This window comes from Corythoichthys intestinalis, chromosome 11, assembly GCF_030265065.1.
Source record: "Corythoichthys intestinalis isolate RoL2023-P3 chromosome 11, ASM3026506v1, whole genome shotgun sequence".
Lineage (NCBI taxonomy): Eukaryota > Metazoa > Chordata > Actinopteri > Syngnathiformes > Syngnathidae > Corythoichthys > Corythoichthys intestinalis.
This window is the reverse complement of record NC_080405.1, coordinates 10,314,144-10,339,157: the sequence shown is the minus strand read 5'-3', so window position 1 is coordinate 10,339,157 and position 25,014 is coordinate 10,314,144. Positions and strand designations below refer to the sequence as shown.

The 25,014-nt window shown below is 38.0% G+C and overlaps 1 protein-coding gene across 1 annotated transcript in view; it reads right to left on the bottom strand.

Annotated features, from left to right (window-relative positions):
* The window catches only part of LOC130923598 (A disintegrin and metalloproteinase with thrombospondin motifs 2-like), a 303,489-nt gene that overhangs the window by 172,694 nt on the left and 105,781 nt on the right, over positions 1 to 25,014 (bottom strand). Inside the window, exon 3 of the mRNA XM_057849369.1 lies at positions 7,821 to 7,995. Coding sequence (XP_057705352.1) covers positions 7,821 to 7,995 — 175 coding nt within the window. The remainder of the gene's footprint in view (positions 1 to 7,820; positions 7,996 to 25,014) is intronic.

Here is a 25,014-nt window from a genome sequence, read left to right as displayed (position 1 = left end):
GATTCCCAAAGAGATCGTCTCATAATGACCTTGAGCAAGATGCTGTACCTCTAAGTGTGCCTGATGAACTGGTTTGCACAGTGCAAGGCAGCTTTCATCATTCGCCTAGAAATGTGTATGAGGCCAAGTGAGAGAGAGAGTGGGTGCATGTGTTAGTCTGTGTGTGTACTGGGCTTGCAATTTAAATACACTTCACTGCACTATTGTGCAAAGTGGATATGTCTGTGTGTCTACAGTAAGTGCTATGTCATGTGCCGTGTCTCAAACTATACCACGTTCCTTCTGAAATATGACACAGGAAAAGGCGATAGAAATAGAATACTCTTTTTCAAAGGGACACCCATCATGTTCTGTGGAAGTCAGATACCAAATAGCTGTGGAGAAAACCACTGGCCCCCGATTGACCCTACCCCTCCGCACTAACTTCCTCTCAGCGGCATGTCAAGACTGTAACATGTTACACGTTCAGGCGGACACATCCAGCTCCATGGCTCATCCAGTCTGCAACAATCTCATATAACTCAACAGACAACCATATGAGAAGGGCACATACAGTGGTGTGAAAAAGTATCTGAACCTTTTGGAATTTCTCACATTTCTGCATAAAATCACCATCAAATGTGATCTGGTCTTTGTCAAAATCACACAGATGTAAAAACAGTGTCTGATTTAACTAAAACCACCCAAGCATTTATAGGTTTTCATATTTTAATAAGGATAGCATGCAAACAATGGCAGAAGTGTGAAAAATAAGTAAGTTAACCATCTGCCTAAGGAAACTTAAAGAGCAATTCAAACCAATTTTTATCAAACACTTTAAGTCAGGTGTGTGCCCAATCACTGATGAGTGGTTTAAAGCTGACCTGCTCACTATAAAATACACACCTGGTAAGAAACGTCTTGACGAGAAGCATTGTCTGAAGTGCATCATGGCTCGGTCAAAAGAGTTGTCTAAAGACCTGCGATCAAGGATTGTTGATGTATATAAAGCTGGGAAATGATAAAAAAAAAAAAAAATCTCTAAAAATCTGGATGTTCATCAATCGACAATCAGAGAAATTCCCTACAAATGGGGAGAGTTTGGCACTGTTGCTTCTCTCCCAAGGAGTGGCTGTCCACCAAAGATGACACCAAGAGTTCAGCGCAGAATACTCAGAGGGGTAAAAAAGAACTCTAGAGTGTCTGCTAAAGACTTACAGAAATCACTGGCAGAGTCCAATATCTCTGGGCACACATCAACTATGTGTAAAACTACGGCCAATAATGGTGTTCATGGGAGGACTCCACGGGGGAAGCCACTGCTGTCTAAAAAAAACATTGTTGCTCGTTTAATGTTCGCAAAAAGGCCCTACGAAACTCCAAAGACGTTTTGGCAAATGATGAAATCAAAGTTGAATTGTTTGGGAGTAACACACAACGTCAGTTGTGGAGGAAAAATGGAACAGCTCACCAACATCAACACTTCATCCCCACCGGGAAGCTTGGTGGAGGGATCATCAATGATTTGGGGCTGTTTTGCTTTCTCAGGGCCTGGCCAACTTGCAATCATAAGTGGAAGAATGAATTCAAAAGTTTATCAGGATGTTTTTTAGGAAAACACGAGGCCGTCTGTCAGACTGTTGAAACTAAAAAGAGGATGGATGCTGCAACAAGACAATGATCCAAAGCACAAAAGTAAATCAACTTCAGAATGGTTTCAGAAGAACAAAATACAAGTTCTGGTGTGGCCAAGTCAAAATCCAGACATGAACTCCATTGAGATGCTGTGGCATGACCTAAAGACAGCGATTCTTGCCAGACATCCCAGGAATCTGACTGAACTACAGCAGTTTTGTACAGAACAATGGGCCAAGATTAATCCTGATCGATGTGCCAGACTGATCTGCAGCTACAGGAAGCATCTGATTGATGTTATTGCTTCCAAATTGGGGGGGGGGGGGCACAAAATATTAAATGTGATGGTTCATATACTTATTTATCCCCCTTCTGTCATTGCTTGCAAACTATCTTAATTCATGCAGACACTGTTTTTTTTTTTTTTATCCGTGTGATTTTGACAAAGATCAGATAACAAGATCAGATCACATTTGACAGTGATTTTATGCAGAAATGTGAGAAAGTCCAAAAGGTTCAGATTCTGTTTACATACCATTGTATATACTGTATGTACTGTATATAGATATATAGAAGGTATATAATATATACACATATATACAGTACTGTGCAAAAGTTTTAGGCAGGACACCTGCCTAAAACTTTTGCACAGTACTGTATAGTTTTATTATATTATGTATATACAGGATATACTGTATGTATATATTTTGCCCAAGTGGAAGCTTCCATAATCCTAATAAATTTAATAATTAAAAAATAAATAAATAAATAAATATATATATATATATATATATATATATATATATATATATATATATATATATATATATATATATATATATATATATATATATATATATATATATATATATATATATATATATATATATATTTTTTTTTTTTTTTTTTTTGTCATTGGTGGAAAATATTTTTACTTTTTACTTTGTAAAGTAAATGTTAAAGAAAGTACGTCTGTACTTTTACTTGAGTAAATGTTTTCTCAGATACTTTTACTTAAGTAATAAAAGAGAGTACTTCATCAACCACTGCCAGCAGGGAAACTGCTTGTGGATCCACCTGTACCTCGTCTTTGCCTGCTCGCCCCCGATCCCTGACAAATTGCATTCTGTCAGCGAACAAATTTCACCCAAGATGCTTAAAGTTTCTGAATTTCCTTATTCTTTGGGATTGATCTATTCTTTTGGCATGCTGCAACACTCAGACAATGCACTTAGGAGGCAGATTTGCTTGAATGTTCCCAAATTGTTCGAGAAATAAAACACATTTAGTGCAGTTGAAATTAATGAGAAATACTGTATCCAATGAAATACAACAAATGCAGGCTGAACAAATCTAAAATGTGCAAAAGCTACAACTACCAAAGCAGCATTGACAGAGTAACTGGTGTACCTATCATGTGATATATTTACAGGGTCTTTTTGTTATGTAGATATGAGAGGGGAATACATGAAAAGCTCTGGTTGACCCTCTTTGCAATGTTGTATTCTTAATTACACATGCTTTACTCTAGTAGCAAGACAGATACAGATGCGCCACTAAGAGAGGGAAAAAAAAGAGAACAGCGAGTTTTGTCTGGAATCAAAAGAGGAAAGTAAGGGTATAGTCCTGTGGTCTGTGGAAATAATGAGATTTAAAAACACAGCTAAAGAAGACCTAAAATTTGAAGTTATAAGAGCGAAAGAATTAAACAGATACTAAAGAATATTGCGCCACTTGCCTAGCCAAAAAGACAAACCTACATTTTGCATCAGAATTAATCGACAAACGGCATCTGAATGACAACGCCTGCCCTCTCCTCCTCGGACATCGATTCACACCTCCTCAGTTCATAGTGCAAGGAAGTGATCAATCCCATTTGCCTCTTCATCACATCTGGCTAAATATAACCCCTTTTCCTTTTATCTTTAGCCAAGAAATAAATCTAGCAGTCAATAATTGGCTGAAAATTAAAAGACTGGTGAAGATCTTCAAAAATGAATGATTATTAATTAATTTGCTAATGTGCTTGATTGATCCAAGGGGATGGATGAAAGACAATAAAAAGGAATAAGAGCAGCAAACCATGAACCAATGAGACATACACTATATTATAAATGGTTTGACAGTAAGCGGATGTAACAGATAATCTTGCACTCTAGAATAGTGAAGAAGAATGACTGTCGAGCCAAACATCTACAAAACTCTTGCCATGAACACACAAAGGCTTGCTATATCCCATGCTATCAATCAGCACCCCATTCGTCATTAGACAGAAGAATGCAAAGGCCACGGGAACAGTGGAAGTAATGAGTGTGCAAAAATTGTATGTGCGTATACAATAAGGAATTGATCAAAGAAGCTGTATGAGGTTACATTCCCTCCCTGAATGCATGTGTATAAGACTTCTTCTATATGTGCGTCACCATACAGGGTGTGTTCAGGTGTCAGCAGCATCTGGGAGCAGATAAACATTACTCGACTGCAGTGTGCCCTCGCTGGTTTTTCCTATGAAAACTCACATTCGTCTGTGTATTATTTGGAATTTAAATAGTTTAATGCAGCAATGTACAAATTATGGCCCCTGCCCAGTTTTTATTGGCCTGCGGCAAATTATTAAAAATGAAACAAACAAAAAAAATAATAAACTTTTGAATATGGTCCGCACAAGAAGCTTAAGTTCAGCCTAAATTCTGTTGAACTTCTCAGTTTCAACACTAGATGGAACTACCAAGTCCCTTAAAAAAGTTTTTAAAAAATGCCTAGCTTGAACTCAGCTTTTAGGCAGGAGGAAGCTTGACCACAGTCATTAGAAAAAATGAAGAAAAAGGATAAACCTGAGAATGCTTGGTTTTCTTTCTGTGCGCCAAATGAGCAATACAGTGGTACCTCTACATACGAAGTTAATTCGTTCCAGGACCTTCTTGTAAGTCAAAATGGTCGTATGTCGAGCAGGATTTTCCTATTAGAATACGTTATAATTCCATTAATTCGTTCCACAGCCCGAAAAGTTACACTAAATCCTGAATAAATACTGCTGGTAGTATTACAAATGGCAATTAAACATAGTATAACAAATGAATTGTAAATAAAAATCGGAATAATATTATGATAACAATAATTCCTGTTGCTTTTTGAAAAATGTTAACTTTGAGTGTCACTTATAATCAGCACCACAGTATTATCTAATACAGTACATTTTAAACTAATACTCCATCTTCCGCCATCACACTGATAAAAGCTTTCTCTGAGCTGTCGCACAAGGTGAAATGTGGTCAAATGATGGTCAGGGATAATTCATATTGAAATTCAGCATTGCTTCTTTTATAGTGTTTCTTTCAGTAATGTCACATCCCCTTGAAGCAAGATGAATTGCCTTAAGGCCAGGGTCAGATCGAGATTTTTATTTTATTATTATTATTATGTATATATTTTTTTTTATTTAAAGGGACTATTGTACGGTGTTATAATGGATTCATTTTAACAAACATTGTTTGTAATTCCTCCTGTAATTAATACCTACTATTTGTTCGCCACACTGGAGCAACTGTGCATGCTGTTTAAAAACAAAACAAAATGAAACCAAAAAAAATACAAATATTCATAGCAGTTTAACTTTTGAGGGTGCAGTGAAGATGCAGAAGGCAGGGATGCTGGAAGTCACTCACAGCATGGGGTACTGAGGATCTTTTTTTAATGTTTCCCATCCAAAAACAACCGTTTCGGTCCAAATTTGCCATGCTTGCGCTTTTTCTCCATATAAGGCGAGAACAACGGCGGTACACACACATGCTGGATAGTTTACGTACTACTACTAAGCTAATACAAAGTTCTATTTTACCTACAGTATGTGTTTTTTCATATTGGTTACAAAAGTGGCCGTGTATTATAACGCAGATCAGTGCTGATAGACGGCGTAATGACAAACAAACACATTTTAAAACTGAAAGGTCCAATAAATCTCAGTTTAACACCTCGTTTTCACAACACAAAAATAAATTGCACACAAATATCCAACAGCGCTCTGCACGGCGGCAGCTCAACAGCAACAACAAACAATAATATGGCAACAATGCAAGCATGTCTTATCTATTTGAAGACACCAAAGGTAGATAGAACTATCATCATAATCATCTTAATTTTCAACCTTGAATTGAATTTTAGAGAATTTTGCTGTTTTTTTTTTATAAAGAAAAAAAAATGTTAATTTCTTTTTGCGCCATTTTAATGCCTCCTCTGTAAACAGTTAACCTTTCCAATAGCGCCTTATTCAAAGTGACCCTATGGCAATCAAAGTGTCAGGTGACCAAGTTATTAACAAAAAAAAAAATGTTCAACTTATATATTTTAATAACCAAAGTTAAATACTCTATGGCTGGGGTTGTTAATTAGCAAATGGCACTTGAAAAAAAACAAAAAAACGAAAAAAAACCCCTTTTTTTGACATATATTATTTGTATGAATCGCCAATCTATCGCTATGCGCTACAATTCTATCGCTACATTCTGTTTAATTTTTAGTCAAATATCTTCCATGTTCCTACTTCTGTTGTCATCTCTATGACAATTATGCACAGATTGGTTGAGAGAGCCTGCATGGATGTGCTGATTCGCTGAGAGAGCGTGCATGGATGCGATGATTGGCTGAGAGAGCCTGCATGCTGCTAGCTTGAGTGGACGGACCGCAGCAGTGTGAAACACGAGTTGCACCCGGCACTTTCCAATATGTTTGTTTACATGCCACCAGTGGAAGACCGAATCTAACAAAATGTCATGCTCAAAGTTGACCAAGAGAAGAAAAGTGAACAACAAAAATTGCCGTTTCAATGAGAAATGGACTGAAAAATATGCGTCCATTTTACCAACTCCAATTACCAAACCTATCTGCTTAATATGCTTAAAGACAATTGCGCTGTTAAAAGTGAAAATGTGAAACGCCATTATCTTAAAGAGCACAGCTCTTTTGAAGTTTCCTGTTAATTCAGAATTGAAAAGGAAAGAATTTAACAGGTTGAAGCAGTCATATCAAGAGTCAAGCAAGGTTATTGTTAAATCTATGACACAATAACAAATTGCAACGGAGTGCTCACTCAGAGTGTCGTGGGTGTTGGCCAAACATAAGAAGCCGCTCTCTGATGGAGAAATAATAAAAGACTGAAGTGATGGCAGCAATGTTCGAAGGAAAAGAAAAGGTGGAAATGACAACAAAAATCAAACAACTCTCACTCCCAGATTCATCAACCACAAGACGCACTGAAGTACTGGCTGATGATGTGTAAACAGCTTTGTGACCCCCAAATGCCATTTCTCTCATTGAGCAGTGTTTTACAGTTAAAGTTACTGTCAATAATTATTTTGTTTGCACCTTAATGGCAGAGCTTGTTATGTTCTGTACATTTGAACATGTACTGTACTATTTCAGCATGTTTTCTTTTTTGTCAAGCAATGTTATACAGTTACAAAATGTACTGTCAATAGTTACTGTTTGCACCTTAATGACAGATCTTGTCAATTATTTAGTGTACATGTGTAAACATTGTACTTGCATGTTTTTTTTTTTTTTTTTTTTTTTTGTATTTTTATTTTAAGTCAAGAAAATGTTTTGTCAATCTATTTTTATTTAATCAGAATATGCATTGTATTTTTGTCTGGTCAAAAGAAAATCACCTTTACCACCTGCGACCTGCCTTGTACTTGACCGACATTAATAAATGGACGCATGCTTGTATGAAAAAAAAACTATTGTGGACCTTAGAGATTTGTATTTGAGGACGCCTGCTCTATTGTTTCAATGTTATATTTACTTTTAACAATAACAACAAAAATCCAAAACACTTTTTTTCTCCCCAACAAGAGGGGGTGCTACAGCACCCTAAGTACCCCACTTCCCGCTGCTGGCAGAAGGTATTGGTAATTGAACAATAAGACACAATCCTATCATTTTGCATAGTGTAGGTGATATAGATGCTATTTAAAAAAAATAAATAAAAGTACAGCAAGGTGTTCCTGCCGCGAGACATTTAACCAAGTCTTTGAAGGATTTACTGTTCTCCTATATAGTCTCAGGTGATGGTGTGAGATGTGCAGTATTAGTGCTTAAAACGTGTAGGAACAACAACAACAACATATGGATAGAGAGAGAAGGGTACCGTATACACATTCACACACACCGACATGCATGCGTGCACACTCTGTAAATCACAGACTGACCTCTGGAGTGGGAGTCTCCTGCTGGGATGTCGATGGGTGCCTTTTTTATGGCTGAAGAGCGATAGACAATGTGTGTCCTTCCTCCTTTTGCCTCCTCCTCCTCCTCAATCACTCCATCACCACTTTCTGCAGGCTCGATAAAGTACTCCTCTTGCTCTGTCCTGATCATGCCAGCCTAAATAACAGATAAGATAAACTTGACTGAGGATGCGTACCACTGTCAAGAAGCTATTATTAACATACAAAACAAATATTAATATGTCAAAGTTAGGAAGAGACCTTTGCCTACAGGTACAGTACCTTGCCTTGGGAGAGTAAGAAGCTCCTGGATTTAATTTAGTTGTAGCCTATAGCAAATCACTATACCCATTTGAAATGAAGTTGAAAAAAAAAATAATAATGATAATACAATTTAGTCCCCCCACCAAAAACAGTTTTTTTCCCCATTTAATGAGGCAAATAGTGTTACACTATTTTCAGGGAGGACAGTAGAGAGAATCTAGTAGGTCCGCCTCACAGTTCTGAGATCAAGGGTTCAATCCTGGGCTCCTTCCTTCCTACTGTGCGGAGTTTGCATTTTCTCGCAGTGTATGCATGGGTTTTCTCTGGGTACTCCAGCTTCCTATCACATTCCAAAAATATGCATGGTAGATCGAATACTCTAAATTCTTCATTGGTGTGATTGTCAAAGCTTGTTTGTCTATATGTGCCCTGCGATTGGCTAGCAGCTCTTTCAGTACCCCGCCTCCTGCCCATAATTAACTGGGAGAGGCTCCAGCACTTCTGGGATGTTCCTGAGGATGAGCAGTTCAGAAGATGATTGAATGAACTGCAAAGTGTCGTTAAAGGAATTTCAAGTCAATAAAGAACTTAAAAGTTAATAAAATATATTATATGACTAATATACAGTGTTGTCCGTAACAAATGTAGTTGATTTATTTGTAATTATTATTTTATTTTTTTTTTTAAAGCAAAGCAACTTATATGTTGTGCCTTACACAGGCAGGCATAACCAAAGTGGAATTTAGCACTTCAGTTTTACTTGCACTTCCTACAATGGATTTATTGACCTTTTTTTGTTATTTTTGTTGTCACTGGACTGGACCGTTGGACAATATTTTATCTGTTTTCATGTAAAACAGACAATTTAAACATAGTCTGATTGCACATTTATGTTTTGGAACACAACTGGGAAAAACAAAAAAAAAGATTTGTGTCATGTTTTTCTGCTGTTCAACACCAGGTTATACCCTAATTACAAACAGTATCACACACAGCACACCAGCATGATTTTTCAAAAAAAAATTGAATGCCAAATCTTAGCAGCTAATTGGCTAACCTAACTAAAAAATAAATAAACAAAACAAAACAAAACAAAACAAAAAAAACAGGACGCTCACACAGTGCAAATTCTCCTCCCGTGCGTGATGTGTGATCATGACTGTGAGTAACACATAAGGAGACTGTAGAGGGAAAGTGGGTGTGCTGTTGTTGTTGAGTCTCTCGTGTTGTGTAGCAGCTGCTTTCTGTGTCAGTGCGACCGCTGTGACAAAAAGGTGACATTACAGCCTGTTGCAACCCTGATCTGATTTGGTACATTTCATGCTACATAGACACACAATGGGGTGACTGGATTACTACTATTATGGAACATAGATCGATTCATTTTAAAATAACTTTCAATATAGTCACACAAATGCTGCAGAAATGTGGAAAAAAACCTTTCAAGAACAACATTATCTATCATACCATCATCGTAATCTTGAACATAGTTCTGCTATAAAATATAATTAATGATAAAAATGGGACACTGGTTGTCTATGTGCGCACATGACCAAGGGGCTGTTTACACGACAACGGCAACAGGGTTGACAAATACTTTTCCAGAGAGCCCTATCATTTACATTTGGGGTTTTAAAATGCATAAATTTGAAATTTTGATAACTCTACCACAAGTGTTGTTTTCATCAACAATGACGATAATGAAATTATTTCATCGACGAACAATATTTTCAAGATGAAGATGTCACGGTGACTAGCTAAAAACATAGCTCGTGGGACTATAACATAACGAGACAAATGCCAGTTTTCGTCTGCCGAGACGACAATGAGATGAAAATGCGACACACTTTCCGTCATATGACGACAACGCGTGACATTTCATATTGTACATGGAGTACGTCAGCTTGCATCGTAGAAGTGTTTCGGTCGTGTCACTCATGTGAGATGTGCTGCGCCTTTCCCTCCTCACCAGAGTTTAAAGTTCCTGTGACATAAAAAGCATGTTTATTCCATTTTACATGTGGTATTTTATTCTCCTGAATGAAATGGACCGCTTGGATGTGTGTGGAAGCGATTGATATATTTAGTCAATTTTTTTAAATCTCGGCCGATGAAAATGACGGAATTCCGGCCAGAGTCTGGATTTAGGAAGAAGGCGAATGTGACGTCAGCAGACTAATCATTTTCACAATACAGCCATTACTATAGTATGTAGAAGGACTTTCGCTGATTTTGCGGATTGATTTGTTTATTTTTTGCGTCACGCCAGCCCAAAGTGCTGCAGGCTTTTGTTGCTACCCCAGGGAGAGTGGTGTGAGGCTTCTTGAATTTCCCAAAAAAACTGTTCACGATGAAGAAAGGGCAAAACAAGTCTGACAATCTAGAGACCATTGGACGAATTACGACGTGAGTAAGCTACATGTTTTATGTTATGTCAAATACTGGGATCATGGCAAACAGTTTAATAAGGAGCCCGAAGAGCCCCCGCCCCCCGCTCTCATCTCCGGTTCTCGATTGTGTTTCATACCCCCTCGGCCCTCTATATGTACCCGCCGAGAGAGCGCTATGCTCGGTTTGGGCTTGGGCAGCCACGCGCTCCGACGTCGGCCGGTTTGTCCACCAAGAAGGCGCCGTTTTTGGCGTTCATTCCCCTCTGCGTTCCCGGCGACAAGCACTGCCTGCCTGCCGGGGCCGCAGCAGAATGACGAGCCGAAACTGGCCCTGCCGCTGTTTGTGATATGAGTCGGGGTAGTTTTGTGTGATTTTTTGTTTTCAAAAGGCGAGGAACAGACTTAGAAGAGCCCCTCGGTTCAGGTGAGCATGTCTCTTAGCTCTCATGCCTCCTGTTTTGTTTACGCTCTTTCCTCTGTCGCCAAAACCGGGGCAGGGAAATGACAAAAGCCGGACTAACTCCAGTGGCATAAAATACCATTCGATAGGTTTAAGAAGTCATCATCATCAGACACTAATTGTAACTTCTAGTGTTAGCGTACCATTCAAGTTAGCATTCGCTTCACAATGGCAAGCATCATCTTAAAAACGCTACCCAGTCTATAGCAGACCCACTTGGTTATTCTGGTTAGCAAGTCTGGAGGAGTGTCAGTTGGCGAAATGGGATTTAGCTAATAGCCCACTTCAGCTCATATTCTTCTGTCATTTCCTTCTTAATTTCAATGGTAAGCCGTCACCTTTTTCCTTTTTTTCACCACCTGCACTTTCTTGGAACCCATGTTGATTTCTCTCAAAAGAAAATACGCCGTGCGTCTGTCTTGCTAGAAAACAATGAAACTGCGACGCTATCGTAAATCGTCGTTTTTCGAGCATGTCGTCATATGACGAGACAAATGACAAGACACATTTTATGTCGGATGTCAAAACGATCATATCTCGATTGGATCGTATGTCAAGGTACCACTGTACTTAATAGTGTTAATTTACGGAATATTTAAGGTTAGTGTTCTGCTTTTTGTAAAAGTAGGCCTATCATACAGCTTAGACTTCACCATCAGTTGACAAGACAGCTCCCACGAACATTGCAACACGCCTTCCGGTTGGGGGCAGACCCAAGCAGAGTGTTTGGCTTTCACAGTGATAAACCCAAACACACGCTGCATTCAGAAGCCGGATTTAGGTGGAAAAAGGACAAATGTTTTACTGAATACAAGCAGGCAGGAGTGGCTCAAGAGGGATTTGGTCGAGGATTCAAGGTAATTATTATATAAGATATCCCCTTGCATACACTTTGATATGCTGTGAAAAAAATGCATGAAAAAAATTAGCATTAAATTTAGCTTAAATTAACTTTAGCTTGAAATAATTATGTAAAATGAGTGATAACTGCCCGTTTTTTTGCTTTTAACCAAGAATCTAGACTGCTCTATGTTCATATCTATAGAAATGTTCAATTTAAAAAGCTTATTTTTTTGTGATGGCTGCCAAGTTGGATTTCTTTGCTTGAAATTTCTACGTAAAATGAATGATAACCGCCCGTTTTTTTTTTTTTTTTTTTTTCTTTCTTTCTTTTAACCAAGAATCTAGACTGTTCTACAGTCATAGCTATAGAAATTCTGGGATGTACACATATATTTAAAAGACTTTTCAACTTAATAAGCTTGTTGTTTCATGCCATGTTCTCTCCATACACAGTAGCGTAACTTTACAGTCAAAACCCAGGTAATTTCCGGTCAACTGCCCGTTTTTTTTTTTTTTTTTTTTTTTGCAAGAAAGTAGTAATTTAGACATTTCGCATAAATACAAAAAAAAAAAAAAAAACTTTTACGTGTTTTACTTTAAGTGTCATTTCAATCAAGAAAAAAAAAAACGAGGGCCAGATAGCAGGCAAGACGTGCTGAGGCAATAGTAACATTGGATTTCAACCTAAATAAGTTTTGCAAATTTTGCTTTTGTTGAGTAAAATTAAGATGATTCTGCATGGTTTCCTCAAGTATTAAGTTTATGATGTGAAAATTGAGTGATTTATTAGCTGTTGAAAACTTGCACTGTATAAAAAAAAATTAAGTTTCTATTTTGGACAAAAACTTATATGATATGTTAAATATTGCTATTGATCCTGAAAATATAGGTGGTTGTCTCTGTGTTTGGTGATTTTTGTGCATCTAGCATAACATTTGATAATTTTATAGCCATTTGAAGTTTTGTTATGCTTGTATAAAAATATAATTAATCGGGATTTTATTAGGGACCGTTTTTTTTTTATGTCACTGCTCATGGAGACTCAGATATGCCTGAGGGAGGTGCCTGTTTTGATTTGAGGTCGCTAGCGGCTGTGGTTTTGAAAATAATTGAATTTTTAGTTTTTTGAAAATAGGCCCCCTACGGATCAGCCCCGAGCCCCGTGTCCCGTCAAATGATAGTGAAGTCTATGCATACAGTTTGCATATATTTGCTCTGGTTAATGATCAGTTTATATTTGTGTTTTCTTAACAGACGAATATATTAAATCCAAATTAAATACCAAAACATTATACTGTATTGTGTTTTTAATCTTCAATCAGTTAATATAAACATTGTTGATGTGAAAGATGTTATAGGATGTATAATGTAATAATGTATAATGTCAGTACTTTGCTGAGTAAGTAATAACTCTTACAGTGAGGTAGCTGAGTTACTAACTGAAATACTTTTTGGGAGAAGTAATTTGTAACTAACTAACTTTTATAAAGTAAGATTAACAACACTGGTTGCGGGGAACACGGACAGCGACGCTGTTCAATTTGGCTTATTGTATGAGTTTGGTTTGGACAGCTCGTGATCACCAAGGTGACCTACTGCAAAAGTGAAGTGATGGGGGGAAGAAAAATGACAACAATGCTTTGGAGTGGAACTTTGTTTAAAAAGTGCCATAAATAGAGGATCAGTTAAAGACGATCAGAACATTGTTAGGATTTTTACTTTGATATATTACGCACAAGCGTGAACTTCAAATATTGCAACAAGAGGGGCTTGACAATATGCTCAATCTGGCATTTTGGAGCTGAAGCAGTAGATTCCGTTTAAAGTGCGTACGACAGGAGAAGAAAAGTTTTAAATAGCATTATTATGTGAATTAGAATCATAGAAAAGCGCAGATGACGAGAAATTAGTCTTTTAATCCGCCGGTTAGCCATGCCTACCATTATAAGGCTCTAGCGTCCCCAACAGGTGGATGACGTCAGCGGAGTAACAATTTCATCTGATTTAGTATGCAGCCCATTGAGGGGGAATTATTCAGAAGGAGGAAAATGCGACAAAGAGAGCCACAAAATGTCATTGTTTCAGTCTCTCTACTCCAATATTTTTCCAGGATATTCTTTTTATCCAAGTATTTTTCTCCAATAGCTAAATAAATGGCATGATCATGACAAATAACAGTCTTGTGCTAAATGGAATATGAAATAATAAAAATGCATTTATTCAGGACAACATGGCAAAATTACTCCATAATGGTCAAAACTGTCGACTTCACCTTTACTGTTTATGCCACCTAAATGGGGCGTATGTCATTTCCCTTCCCCGGCTTCGGAGAATTTAAACAAACCAAGAGGTGTGACAGCTAGCCGACATGCTAACCCAAACCGAGTGATGTTTCAAAGTCATTGTAGCGGAAAATCACACATAACTAGCCCGGATAATTTCACATGACTACTGGGTTGTCAATTGTCTTCGCCGATCGGTAACCCGCCTGGCGGAGAGAAATTTACAGCTCGTCATACGAGAGCGGCTGCAGTTGTTGTGCAGCTAACATATGCAGCTAATATGTATGAGGAGAGCTTTTTACATGCGCATCCATGACAAAACATAAGTAGTCCTTTATTTAAAGAGAGTTTGGAGTGTTTACTTTGTAATCGCTTTTTTGGTGGCTATTTTAACACAAAGTTGCAATTTCTGATCGGTCGGAAAATAGTGCTCTCCCGGCCGGGGGTGATGTGCGACAAGCCGCCGGTCGTCGGCCGAGGGGACAAGGAGCATTTCAGCCACAAAATGCAAGCCACCTACATATTAAAATGATCCCAGTATTTGACATAATACAAAACACGATGTTTACTCACTTCCTCATAAGTCCCATAGTCCCACAGTAGTAGGGCTTGTTTTGGACAATATCCACCGGTGAATGGGAACCTTTTGAAACCCCCAAAAGGCGCACACGCCTCTCCCTCGTACAGCAAGATTTTTCTGCAGTAGTTTGGCTGGCATGATGCGAAAAATAAACACATTCATCCACAAAATCAGCTGAATCCTTAGTCCTTCTCATAAAACAGTACGACTGTATAGTGAAGCGGACTCCTTCCTCCGTACACGTCACAGCGCCCTCTTCCTCAATGCAAGACCGAAGCCGTAAGTCTGTCATTTTCGTAGCGCGGGATTAAAAAATTGAATTAACATATCGATCGCTTCTTCACACATCCAAGTTGTCCAATTCATTCAGGAGCATAAAATACTGCTTTTATTATGAAATAAACATGTTTTTTTGTGTCACAGGCCCTTTAAAGACTATAAAATGAAAGTGTTGAAATGGAGGGATTTTATATACCTTAGTCAAATGCTTTCGAAATGTTTTCTCTCTATTTACCCGAGTACAATAGGACAAATCCTATTTTGAGAGTCTTTTGGGTTTATAACAACAGGCTAAAGAGTTGTCGGCTCATTAGTTGAAGAAAATTGATGACATTCTTTGGCCTACTTACAATCACCGAGTATGTACAGTATGTAAGTCACTCCCAAAATATTTTAATTGGACATCAATTAAAAAATATCACTCTCTCTGTGAAATGATACTAAATTATGGTAAAAGGAGGCAGAGTTTTGTTTGGCACTGTTCTCTTTCCTGTCTCTTTTTCTTTATAAGCCTGAGGCTTTGCTCGCAAAACCACGTCAACTAGCCATTGACCTGTCATTTCATTCGCTCCCTTCCTAGCTCTCGTTTCATCCCTGCATCTCCCCAAAGCCGTGGTGCGGCATTACGATCGGAGCTGATGGATCTTGGGTGGTGCATGCGTTGCCACTCCAGAATACCAAGCAGTAGAGGGAGAAGCTCTGTGCCAAAGAAAAAAAGATGACATGTGGGACAGAGGTGTTGTTAGATCGATCAGAGCCAGCAGAGTGGTGGAGTGAGGGGTGGTCACAGGGAGGGGAACAAGTGAGTGGAGTGGACGTGTCAACAGAGTTTCAAACTATGCGCACACAAATCCACAGTGTACATCTCCTTCTGGTGCTACTCCAGGGGATTACAAGGCGGCTTGTCCAAGCTGGTTAATTGAAAGAGTCACTTGAGCTGTTGTGTTAACAAAGAACCGGAACATCAACTTTAAGTGGATGTCAAAGTCTGCAATTGGTTGACACCTAGGTCAGGGTGTAGCCCGCCTCCCACCCAACGCTCCAGCACCTCTACAGTAAAGATGAATGAACGAATGAATCTAACACCACTGGACACAAAGAGGGGTCAGTTTGTCTAATATACTGATGCTCAATAGAAGTATTAACCTTATGTATCAAAGCGTAATCATAATTGTACATTTGTTGGATTTTTATTTTGCCTTAGGATGAAATTAAAATTCAGTTCCTCAGGAGTGAGGCTAACCAGGAACACCTGCGGCTCAAGAGTAGAGCCTTCTTAAGCCCTGGCCAATCATACACCAGTTGCCAGATGATTCCAGCACACCTTGTTCATAGCATCACTCCTGAGAATACCACGCTTTCCCGTGTACTTGCTTTGTAGCTCTTCTAGTGAAATTGATGTCCTGGTCACATTTTTGGGTTTTTTTGAAAGTGCATTTTTCCCCTTTCTGAGTGATTTTGTGTTTGGGACTTTATTTAAAAATAAATTCTAGACCACTTCTGTGACTGGGTCTTTGGCCTTTTCAAGTATACATATATGGCGGAAAATACTCAGGTGACTTGAAGTTCCGCGCTGAGACCCCCAATTTGGCCAAATTTCAATATTGGAAGCTTAAAATCTCAATTTTCTGGGGGATGAAAAATTTTGAACAGGAGTGTATTTAAAAAAAAAAAAAAAAAAAAACATTTTTAAACAACAAAACCCTAACTCAGGGTTAGCGCATGAGAGAGCAAAATACAAAGACGCCACTGTTTTACTGAGGTATTATCATGTATTATCATGTACTTCTCTCTTTTCGATGCAAAAACTCCATGTAGCATGTATCACCGAGTGTCAAGACACAGCTGTGAATGGCCACAGCCGGATTTTGGGGGAATTTTATGGGTGATACATGGTCATATGACAAGGGTCGCAGATTGGTCGAGATTTTCATTTTCCTGTATTTACCCTTTTTTTCCAATTTTTCTTTGTTTGGGTCGATTATTTATCCTCTAAAATATTGGGGAAAATGTGACGGTAACAAAAAAAAAAAAAATACAATCAAGCGATAGTTACGAGTTAGATATGACTTATATACAGACACCATTTTTTTCCCTTATGACATAATTTGTTTAAAAGTTTAAAATATGCGAGTGAATAATTTTTTAAAGTCGTTTTTTTTTTTTTTTTTTTTTTTAATGAAATATTATACATCAATTAATGATTCAAAGCTGCAAATAACAGACCTTTCGAAAAATAAAGACAATTACTTACATTCTTTTTATGGCTGGGTTGAGACAAAAGCGGTTTGCGTGACGGCTATGAACAGGGGTTTCCAGGGTAAAACGGACAAATTAAAAATGGTTCGGGTGCTTTTTGTGCCATGAATCCACTATGGCAGCATATAGACATATTATTCTATCAAACACAACAGTTTTTTTGGGTTAAAATACAGCAGTTTATTTTAAAGACGGGTGCAAGAGCAGAAACTGCTTTTTCAGACTTGTTTCTGTTTTCCGCCATATGCATACAGTTATACAGCTCCACTGCTATTTAGCCAACCAGATGTGAGAATCCTAGCTTGCCCTCGCTTCCTTGTGATGTCACTAATACCCATAGCCCCATGTACCTGTGCTCGAGTCTATCAGTATCTATGTGCTTTAGTGTAAAGGACATAAAACATGTGTTTTCATTATCCCTGGTCTAATAAATGTGTGATTTGCATATCTAATTACTTTGGGGAACCATCTGTCACATGAACGTCATTTATACTAGGTTTTATTTATAGGAAGCCTGGAACTAAAAGTGACAAGAAAACGAAAAACACCTGTAGAAGACACGAGTGGCTGGGGAAGGCTGATTGGTTAAACAAGGACCAGGACTGACAAAAAGTGGGAATGATAAACGAAGTAACTTAATCTTATCAAAACCAAAACAGACCATTTTCAATAACCACAACCCCAGTGGGTTCAACCCTTACGCATCAAAGCCTAAGTCAATTATGCAGTATGTAATCATTTGCAGACACACTGTTAATAACTGTTATACTGCAGGGATTAGCAAATGTAACGCCGACAATAACTCTAACTGGCAGGCTGTTAAATCTATTTTGGCTCACATTTCAATCATGTTATAAATACACAGAACAAGCAATGACCTCAGCGACACATTTATTATCTTCAAGATTAAAGACGTGGAAAAACTTTAATGTAACCTGCGCCGCATGCTCACATTGGCTCACAATCAAACAAAACACCTCCTCAAAGTACACAACTCAAAATGTAGAAAGGAATTATAACTTCCATCAAGGCCAACGTGATGGTGACATAAACCACATCTTTCTCTTAGTGGGCCACAGTCTCAAAAGTTAGACTAATATACTGTACCAAGAGTCCGGCTACCAAGAAACATTAACTTCAACTTGAAGTTGTGAAAGAACCATGTGGATGTGTCTGGGGGGGCTTGGGGCAGCTCAGTGAGTGTATGTTGTGCTGATGACGTTCAATGTAAGACTGTTGGAATTCTTCAGTTGGTCCACTTTGTGTGTGCCCGTTAAGGTTTGTGTGTTTCTCCCACATGCAGTAATCCTCCATTTCATTCACCCTTTGAGTCATAAGAGAATCAATCCCTTACAGAAGAAAGGCTGCTATGAAAAATCAGAGGCATTTCAAAGAGGCAGATTAAGGACAGACGTCACTGGAAATATCAGCTGTTGTTTCATAAAATCACCTTGTGACCCCCTGCTATGCTCAGACATTTACATTTGATGCTGGCACAAAATTGGGAGTTAAGCTAAAATTCAATCAGTACCTTTCGGAAATCCTTCCCTCTATGGATGAGCATTAGATTTGATGTGCTATGGGGAAAATACATTTAATCCATCGTTATATTTTTGACGTCAATTCATAGTCTAGGCAGCAAACAAGTTTTTGTATTTGTCTACAACATGATCAAAGTTGATTTCAAGGATATTGTTCACATGGTACAGTGGCCCCAAACACGTTTTGGTGGAGTAGTAGGGACAGAAAAAGATGGGAGAAAATCACTTTGGTTATTTTTAGGGATGTACCGAAAGCAAAATTCTTGGCCCAAACCTAATATTGGAAGCACTTAGCTGAAAAACCAAAAAGCCAAATAAAACACTATAAACTTCATAATGATATTGATGGGTCAGAATCCACCTTCACTGCGCCGCGCCTTCAAGTAGGGGGCAAGCCCACATTCCGCTTCAGTTAGCGACACATACAGCGATCCAACGCTTGAAAAAGTACGAAAGCTGTACCGCATACAAATAAGAAGGATTGTCTAAGGAGTGATTGGCTCAAGGTAATTATTATATTTTTCGTTTTTTCACAAGAATTTTCAACCTAAAAAGCTCTTTGTTGTAAGGCTTCCGCCACATTGACTAACGTACTTTGACGTATTTACGTAAAATAAATGCTAACTGCCCGTTTTTTTGCCCTTTTAACAAAGAATCGAGACTGTTTTACGTCCATACCTTTAAACAATTTAGGGATTTAAGCATTTATTCACATGAATTTTTACCGGAAAAGCTCTGTTTACATTATGCGGCCACCACATTGACAAACAGGCTAGGATCGTACTTCGACATATTTACGTGAAATAAATGCTGACTGCACTTTTTTTTTTGTTTTTTTTGTTTTTTTTTTTGCTTTTAACCAAAAATTGAGACTCTTTTACGTCCATATCTATACAGAATTCAAAAAACAAAAAAAATACAGAATTCAGGGATTTAAGCATTTATTCACAAGAATTTTCACCGGAAAATCTCTGTTTACTTAAGGCGTCCGCTACATTTGCTTACTGACTAGCATTATAGTTAGCAATATTTACGTAAAATAAATGCCAACTGCACTTTTTTTTTGCTTTCAAACATGAATCGAGACTGTTTTGCGCACATATCTATAAAGAATTCAGGGATTTAAGCAATTATTCACAAGAATTTTCACCGGAAAAGCTCTGTTGACATAAGGCGGCCGCTACATTTGCTTACTGACGAGCATCATAGTTCGCAATATTTACCTAAAATAAATGCTAACTGCACGTTTTTTCTTTTTTTTCTTTCAAACAAGAATCGAGACTGTTTTACGTACATATATATATAAAGAATTCAGGGATTTAAGCATTTATTCACAAGAATTTTCACCTGAAAAGCTCTGCTTACATAAGGCGGCCGCCACATTGACTAACAGACTAGGATCGTACTTTGACATATTTACTTAAAATAAATGCTAATGGCATGTTTTTATTTATTTATTTTTTGCTTTTAACCAAAAACTGAGACTCTTTTACGTCCATATCTATAAAGAATTCAGGGATCTAGGCATTTATTCACAAGAATTTTAACTGGAGAAGCTCTGTTTACTTAAGGTGGCCGCTACATTTGTTTACTGACTAGTATTATAGTTCGCAATATTTACGTAAAATAAATGCTAACTGCATTTTTTTTTTCTTTCTTTCAAATAGGAATCGAGACTATTTTACATCCATATATATAAATAATTCAGGGATTTAAGCATTTATTCACAAGAATTTTCACCAGAAAAGCTCTGTTGACAAGAGACGGCCGCTACATTTGCTTACTGACTAGCATCATAGTTAGCAATATTTACGTAAAATAAATGCTAACTGCACTTTTTTTTTTCTTTCAAGCAAGAATCGAGACTGTTTTACATCCATATCTATAAAGAATTCGGGGATTTAAGCAATTGTTCACAATAATTTTCACCGGAAAAGCTCTGTTGACATAAGGCGGCCGCTAAATTTACTTACTGACTAGCATCATAGTTCGCAATATTTACGTAAAATAAATGCTAACTGCACTTTTTTTTTCTTTCCAACAAGAATCAAGACTGTTTTACATCCATATATTTATAGAATTCAGGGATTTAAACATTTATTCACAAGAAATTTCAACGAAAAAAGCTCTTTGTGATTCCACACAAGAAATTTCAACGAAAAAAGCTCTTTGTCCGTGATTCCGCTCGGTCAGCTTTGAAGGCCACGCCAACAATGCAGGCCCCATATAAATCGGCCCCGCGCCCCGTCAATATCATTATGGAGTTTAGGAATACATATGTATGAAATTCATTTTTTGATTTCATTTTTAAAAAAATATATTATTATTTTATTTAGTTATTTATTATTATATATTATTATATTATTCATTATTGCCCTTTGTTTTGTTTTTTTTCCTTAAGGCTCGAGAAAATTTGTTTGAAAGGTGAAGATTTTGAAACCCCTTGGGAGGGTGGCTTTCCGGTGGCACTGAGCATTTTGTGGCAAACTGAAGGTGTCATATAGCAGATGTTCCGTCGGTGGCGTAGCATTCTGTTTGGTGGACGTCAATGAAACTTTGATAAATGTGCGTTCTTGGAAGTTTGGGACTCTCGAAAAATGGCTCTCATCCCTCCAGTTGCTCAACTAAATGAGATCTCTATGTATAACAAAAAACTTCTGTTTTCGCCAAAACTAGTAAAGCTCTTTACAAGGCTATTACAATTTCTCATACTCCTTAAATAAGATACGCTGTTTTTTCGTGCAACAAGTGGAATCGATCGAGAGCCTGGCGAGCGGGCCGAGTTCTATCGGCAACGAAACCGAGCGAAGCCGCTCCAAACCAGATTAAACAGCAACTGGCATAAGGGGGTGTGGAAGTCGCGGGGGAAAAAAATGACAAAAAGGGGAAGTGGTCAGGCTACAAACACATTTTACTAAAGCACAGCAAATGCACATGTATGCATTTAAATACTATTTTATTTGTACACTGTCTGCTTAATTAAACTCCAAACTACTCAGGCACGGGCACAAAAGCACTGTACCTGATGTGACGCAGGGCATCAATGGAAAGCAACTTCAGAACGCACGTTTAGCAGCAATGAAGCAAATTTATTTTATTTTATTTTCCTTAATTTATACATATCTTTGATACCTCAAAATACTTCCAAACCGGACATGTTTTGCTGTGAGCCAGTAATTTTGCTTCTCACCTTGCTTTGATGACGTCATCACAAGACTACGACTGTTCTTCACACTTTTTAGCAGCGAATTTTCGGTCTTATAACTGAAAATTTTAGCTATTTTCGGCCAGAGATTTTTGACACCGAATTTTCGGTCACATCTCTCGTTATTTTTTTGTTTTTGTTAGCGAGCATTTCTGTGCATATATTTTTTTCCATTCAATCAACCAGCCAGTCCTATTTGGAATTATATTGTTGTAAAACAGGAGGTCTGACCCAGGTATAATTTTGTTTGATATTTGCACATGCTTGTACTAGGCTATAGACCCTACTCACCTACGTCACAAAATGACGTGTCGCTGTATCCGGCCGCCATATTGTCCGTATTTTTTAGACCTATTCTCATTGTTTTCAATTAGTCGTGCAAGTTATAGAGCAATTCATGGAAGCCCCGGTGTTATCTGACGCTGTAAACTCATTGGATACGTTGCATAAAAGGCGTTACGTGGAAAAGCTTCAGTTTATCCATTCGCCAGATCCATATTTGATGCCTAAATCGATGTTTTTCGACCCGCTGTCTTCGCCGTCTTTGCCTGACCCTGATATTTACAACTATCTTGTCCACACAAAATCAGCCTATTCTCACGAAAGTTTGAAAAACTTTAGGAGCTTGGAGGCTTATAAATGCTACGTTACTGGTTGGGTGAAACAGGTCCTCGTACACGAAAATTCGGCAGGAATCTTGTGCTCGGGAAGGTGAGTTACGAAATTTTCAATTCAAAATCTTTTTTTCTTGCTAACATCCACTGTCAAGTCTAATGTATTTCATGTCATTTGTCAATGGAGCTAGGGCTTTTAATGTTTATATGGTTTAGCGATAGCACTCTCACTACATACATATATAATATGTGATAAATATGAAGTGCTACTACTCCAGATTGTCCCTAGTTGAATTTATTTTTTGGCTTTTGACCTCAATAGTGAAATTGTAAATTAATTGTATGACAACTGTCTTATTATCCCCTTATAATTATATATTTTCAGGTAGTTCATTCACAACGTCTGAGTGTATGTTGTCGGCGATTAGCCTAGCAATGATCTTAATTGTGGTTGTCAGCCCAAAACCCTCTAAATATATATTAAATGCATCTTACCAGATATAAAATGACTACTACATAATCTGTGGTAGTCGTTTGGAGCCCAGTTTTCTCGTCGAATTGCAGCAGTCAATCTCGCTCTCCTCTCCGGGTCTCTCGGAATATGGTAAAATTTCAAGTCTCTCGGTCTATCTTCTCTGTTTTTGCAACCGACCGCCACACACGACTTCACCATTTGATTATTAATGTTAAAGAGCAGAAAAACACGCCATAATAGGAGGAATTTACGAAGCGCTAATGCATTAACATGACGAGTATACGGACAACATGGCGCGGGGGCGTGGCTGTGACGTCACGTGAGTAGGGTCTATACTATGGCAGTACCCAAAGTCTACTTTGAGTGAGAGGCGGCAAACACCCAATCATTCACAACTGAGAACAATTTGGAGTCTTGAAATAAACTAACATGCGTGATTAGAGGGGAAAATATTATGCAAAATCCAGATTTTAACCCGTGATCTGTATACTATCAGATGGATGTGCTAATCAGCCATCCGATCGTCAACTGTTCCTTACCCTTACTGGGAGAATTATCTACCACTAATACAGCATATTGTCCTAAAATGCAACGAAAGTGTTTGTGAGTAGGAATCAGCTGTAAATATATGAAAGGATAAACTTTTTCATCATTTTTACACACAATCATTTTAAGCATGAGGTGTTTATTCTAACTTAAACACACTGATAATGTAAGGTTTGTGTGTGGACGTGTTTATGGGTTGTGGGTAGAAGCCAGATGCCGGTATGATTTAAGCCATAGAGGACTTAGTGACCCAACCCCATCATCTTGTGCCGCTCATTACATAGAGTGGTCTCTAAAATGCTCACACACAGTCAGCATACATCCACACAAGCTCAAACGCACACGCAACCCACTTCCAGTCACTACACCGTCACTGCTTTCTCCACCTCATTTGCAAATTGTTAGTCTAATGACCTAAATTTTTGATCACAGTATGTGAGTGACACAGGGAGCATGCATGGAGTAAGGGCCATTTATGGTTTGGACAGAATGGTCCTTCAGCCACTACCAGAGGTTGACAGAGTAGCAAAAAAATGTTACTCAGGTAAGATGATAATTATTTCAAAATAATATTACTCAAGTAAAAGTCATCAAAAAAATGTACTCTAGTACAAATAAAAAAAAAGTACTGTATTTGGTTAAAATATACTGGTATATATATATACTAAGCAGAGGTTGCGCTAGACATTTTCGTTGTCTGTCATTTTGACTGACAGGGTCATAAAAATCTGGTCATAGTCTATTTTTACCCGTCACTTAAATTTTTAAAATGATAATGATGACATATTCAATAGTATTTAGTTTTCATTCATTTTTAATTAATATTGTAACGCTTGCTTGGCGGCGAAAAATTAGACACGGAAGTCGTTGTATTTTTCTCCCTTTTTACTCTGCTTACCGCCAACAACTCCGCCCCCAAAGAAAAAGAGGCAACGATATAGACCCTACCCACGTGACGTCACAACTCCGTCCTCCTGACTGGTACCGCCCAATTGTCCGTCAACACATCGTGTTTACCTGTTACGGCTACGTACATTCCTCCTATTTACGGCGTGTTTTTCTGCTCGTTAACATTAATAATCAAAATGGTGAAGGCGTGTGTGGCGGTCGGTTGCAATAACAGAGAAGATAGACGGAGAGACTTGAAGTTCTACCGGATTCCGAGAGACCCGGAGAGGAGAGAGCGAGATGTGCTGCTGCAATTCGACGAGAAAACTGGGCTCCAAACGATTACCACAGATTATGTAGTAGTCATTTTATATCTGGTAAGATGCATTTAATATATATTTAGAGGGTGTTGGGCTGACAACCACAATTAAGATCATTGCTAGGCTAATCGCCGACAACATACACGTATGTATGTAGTGAGAGTGCTATCGCTAAACCATATAAACATTAAAAGCCCTAGCTCCATTGACAAATGACATGAAATACATTA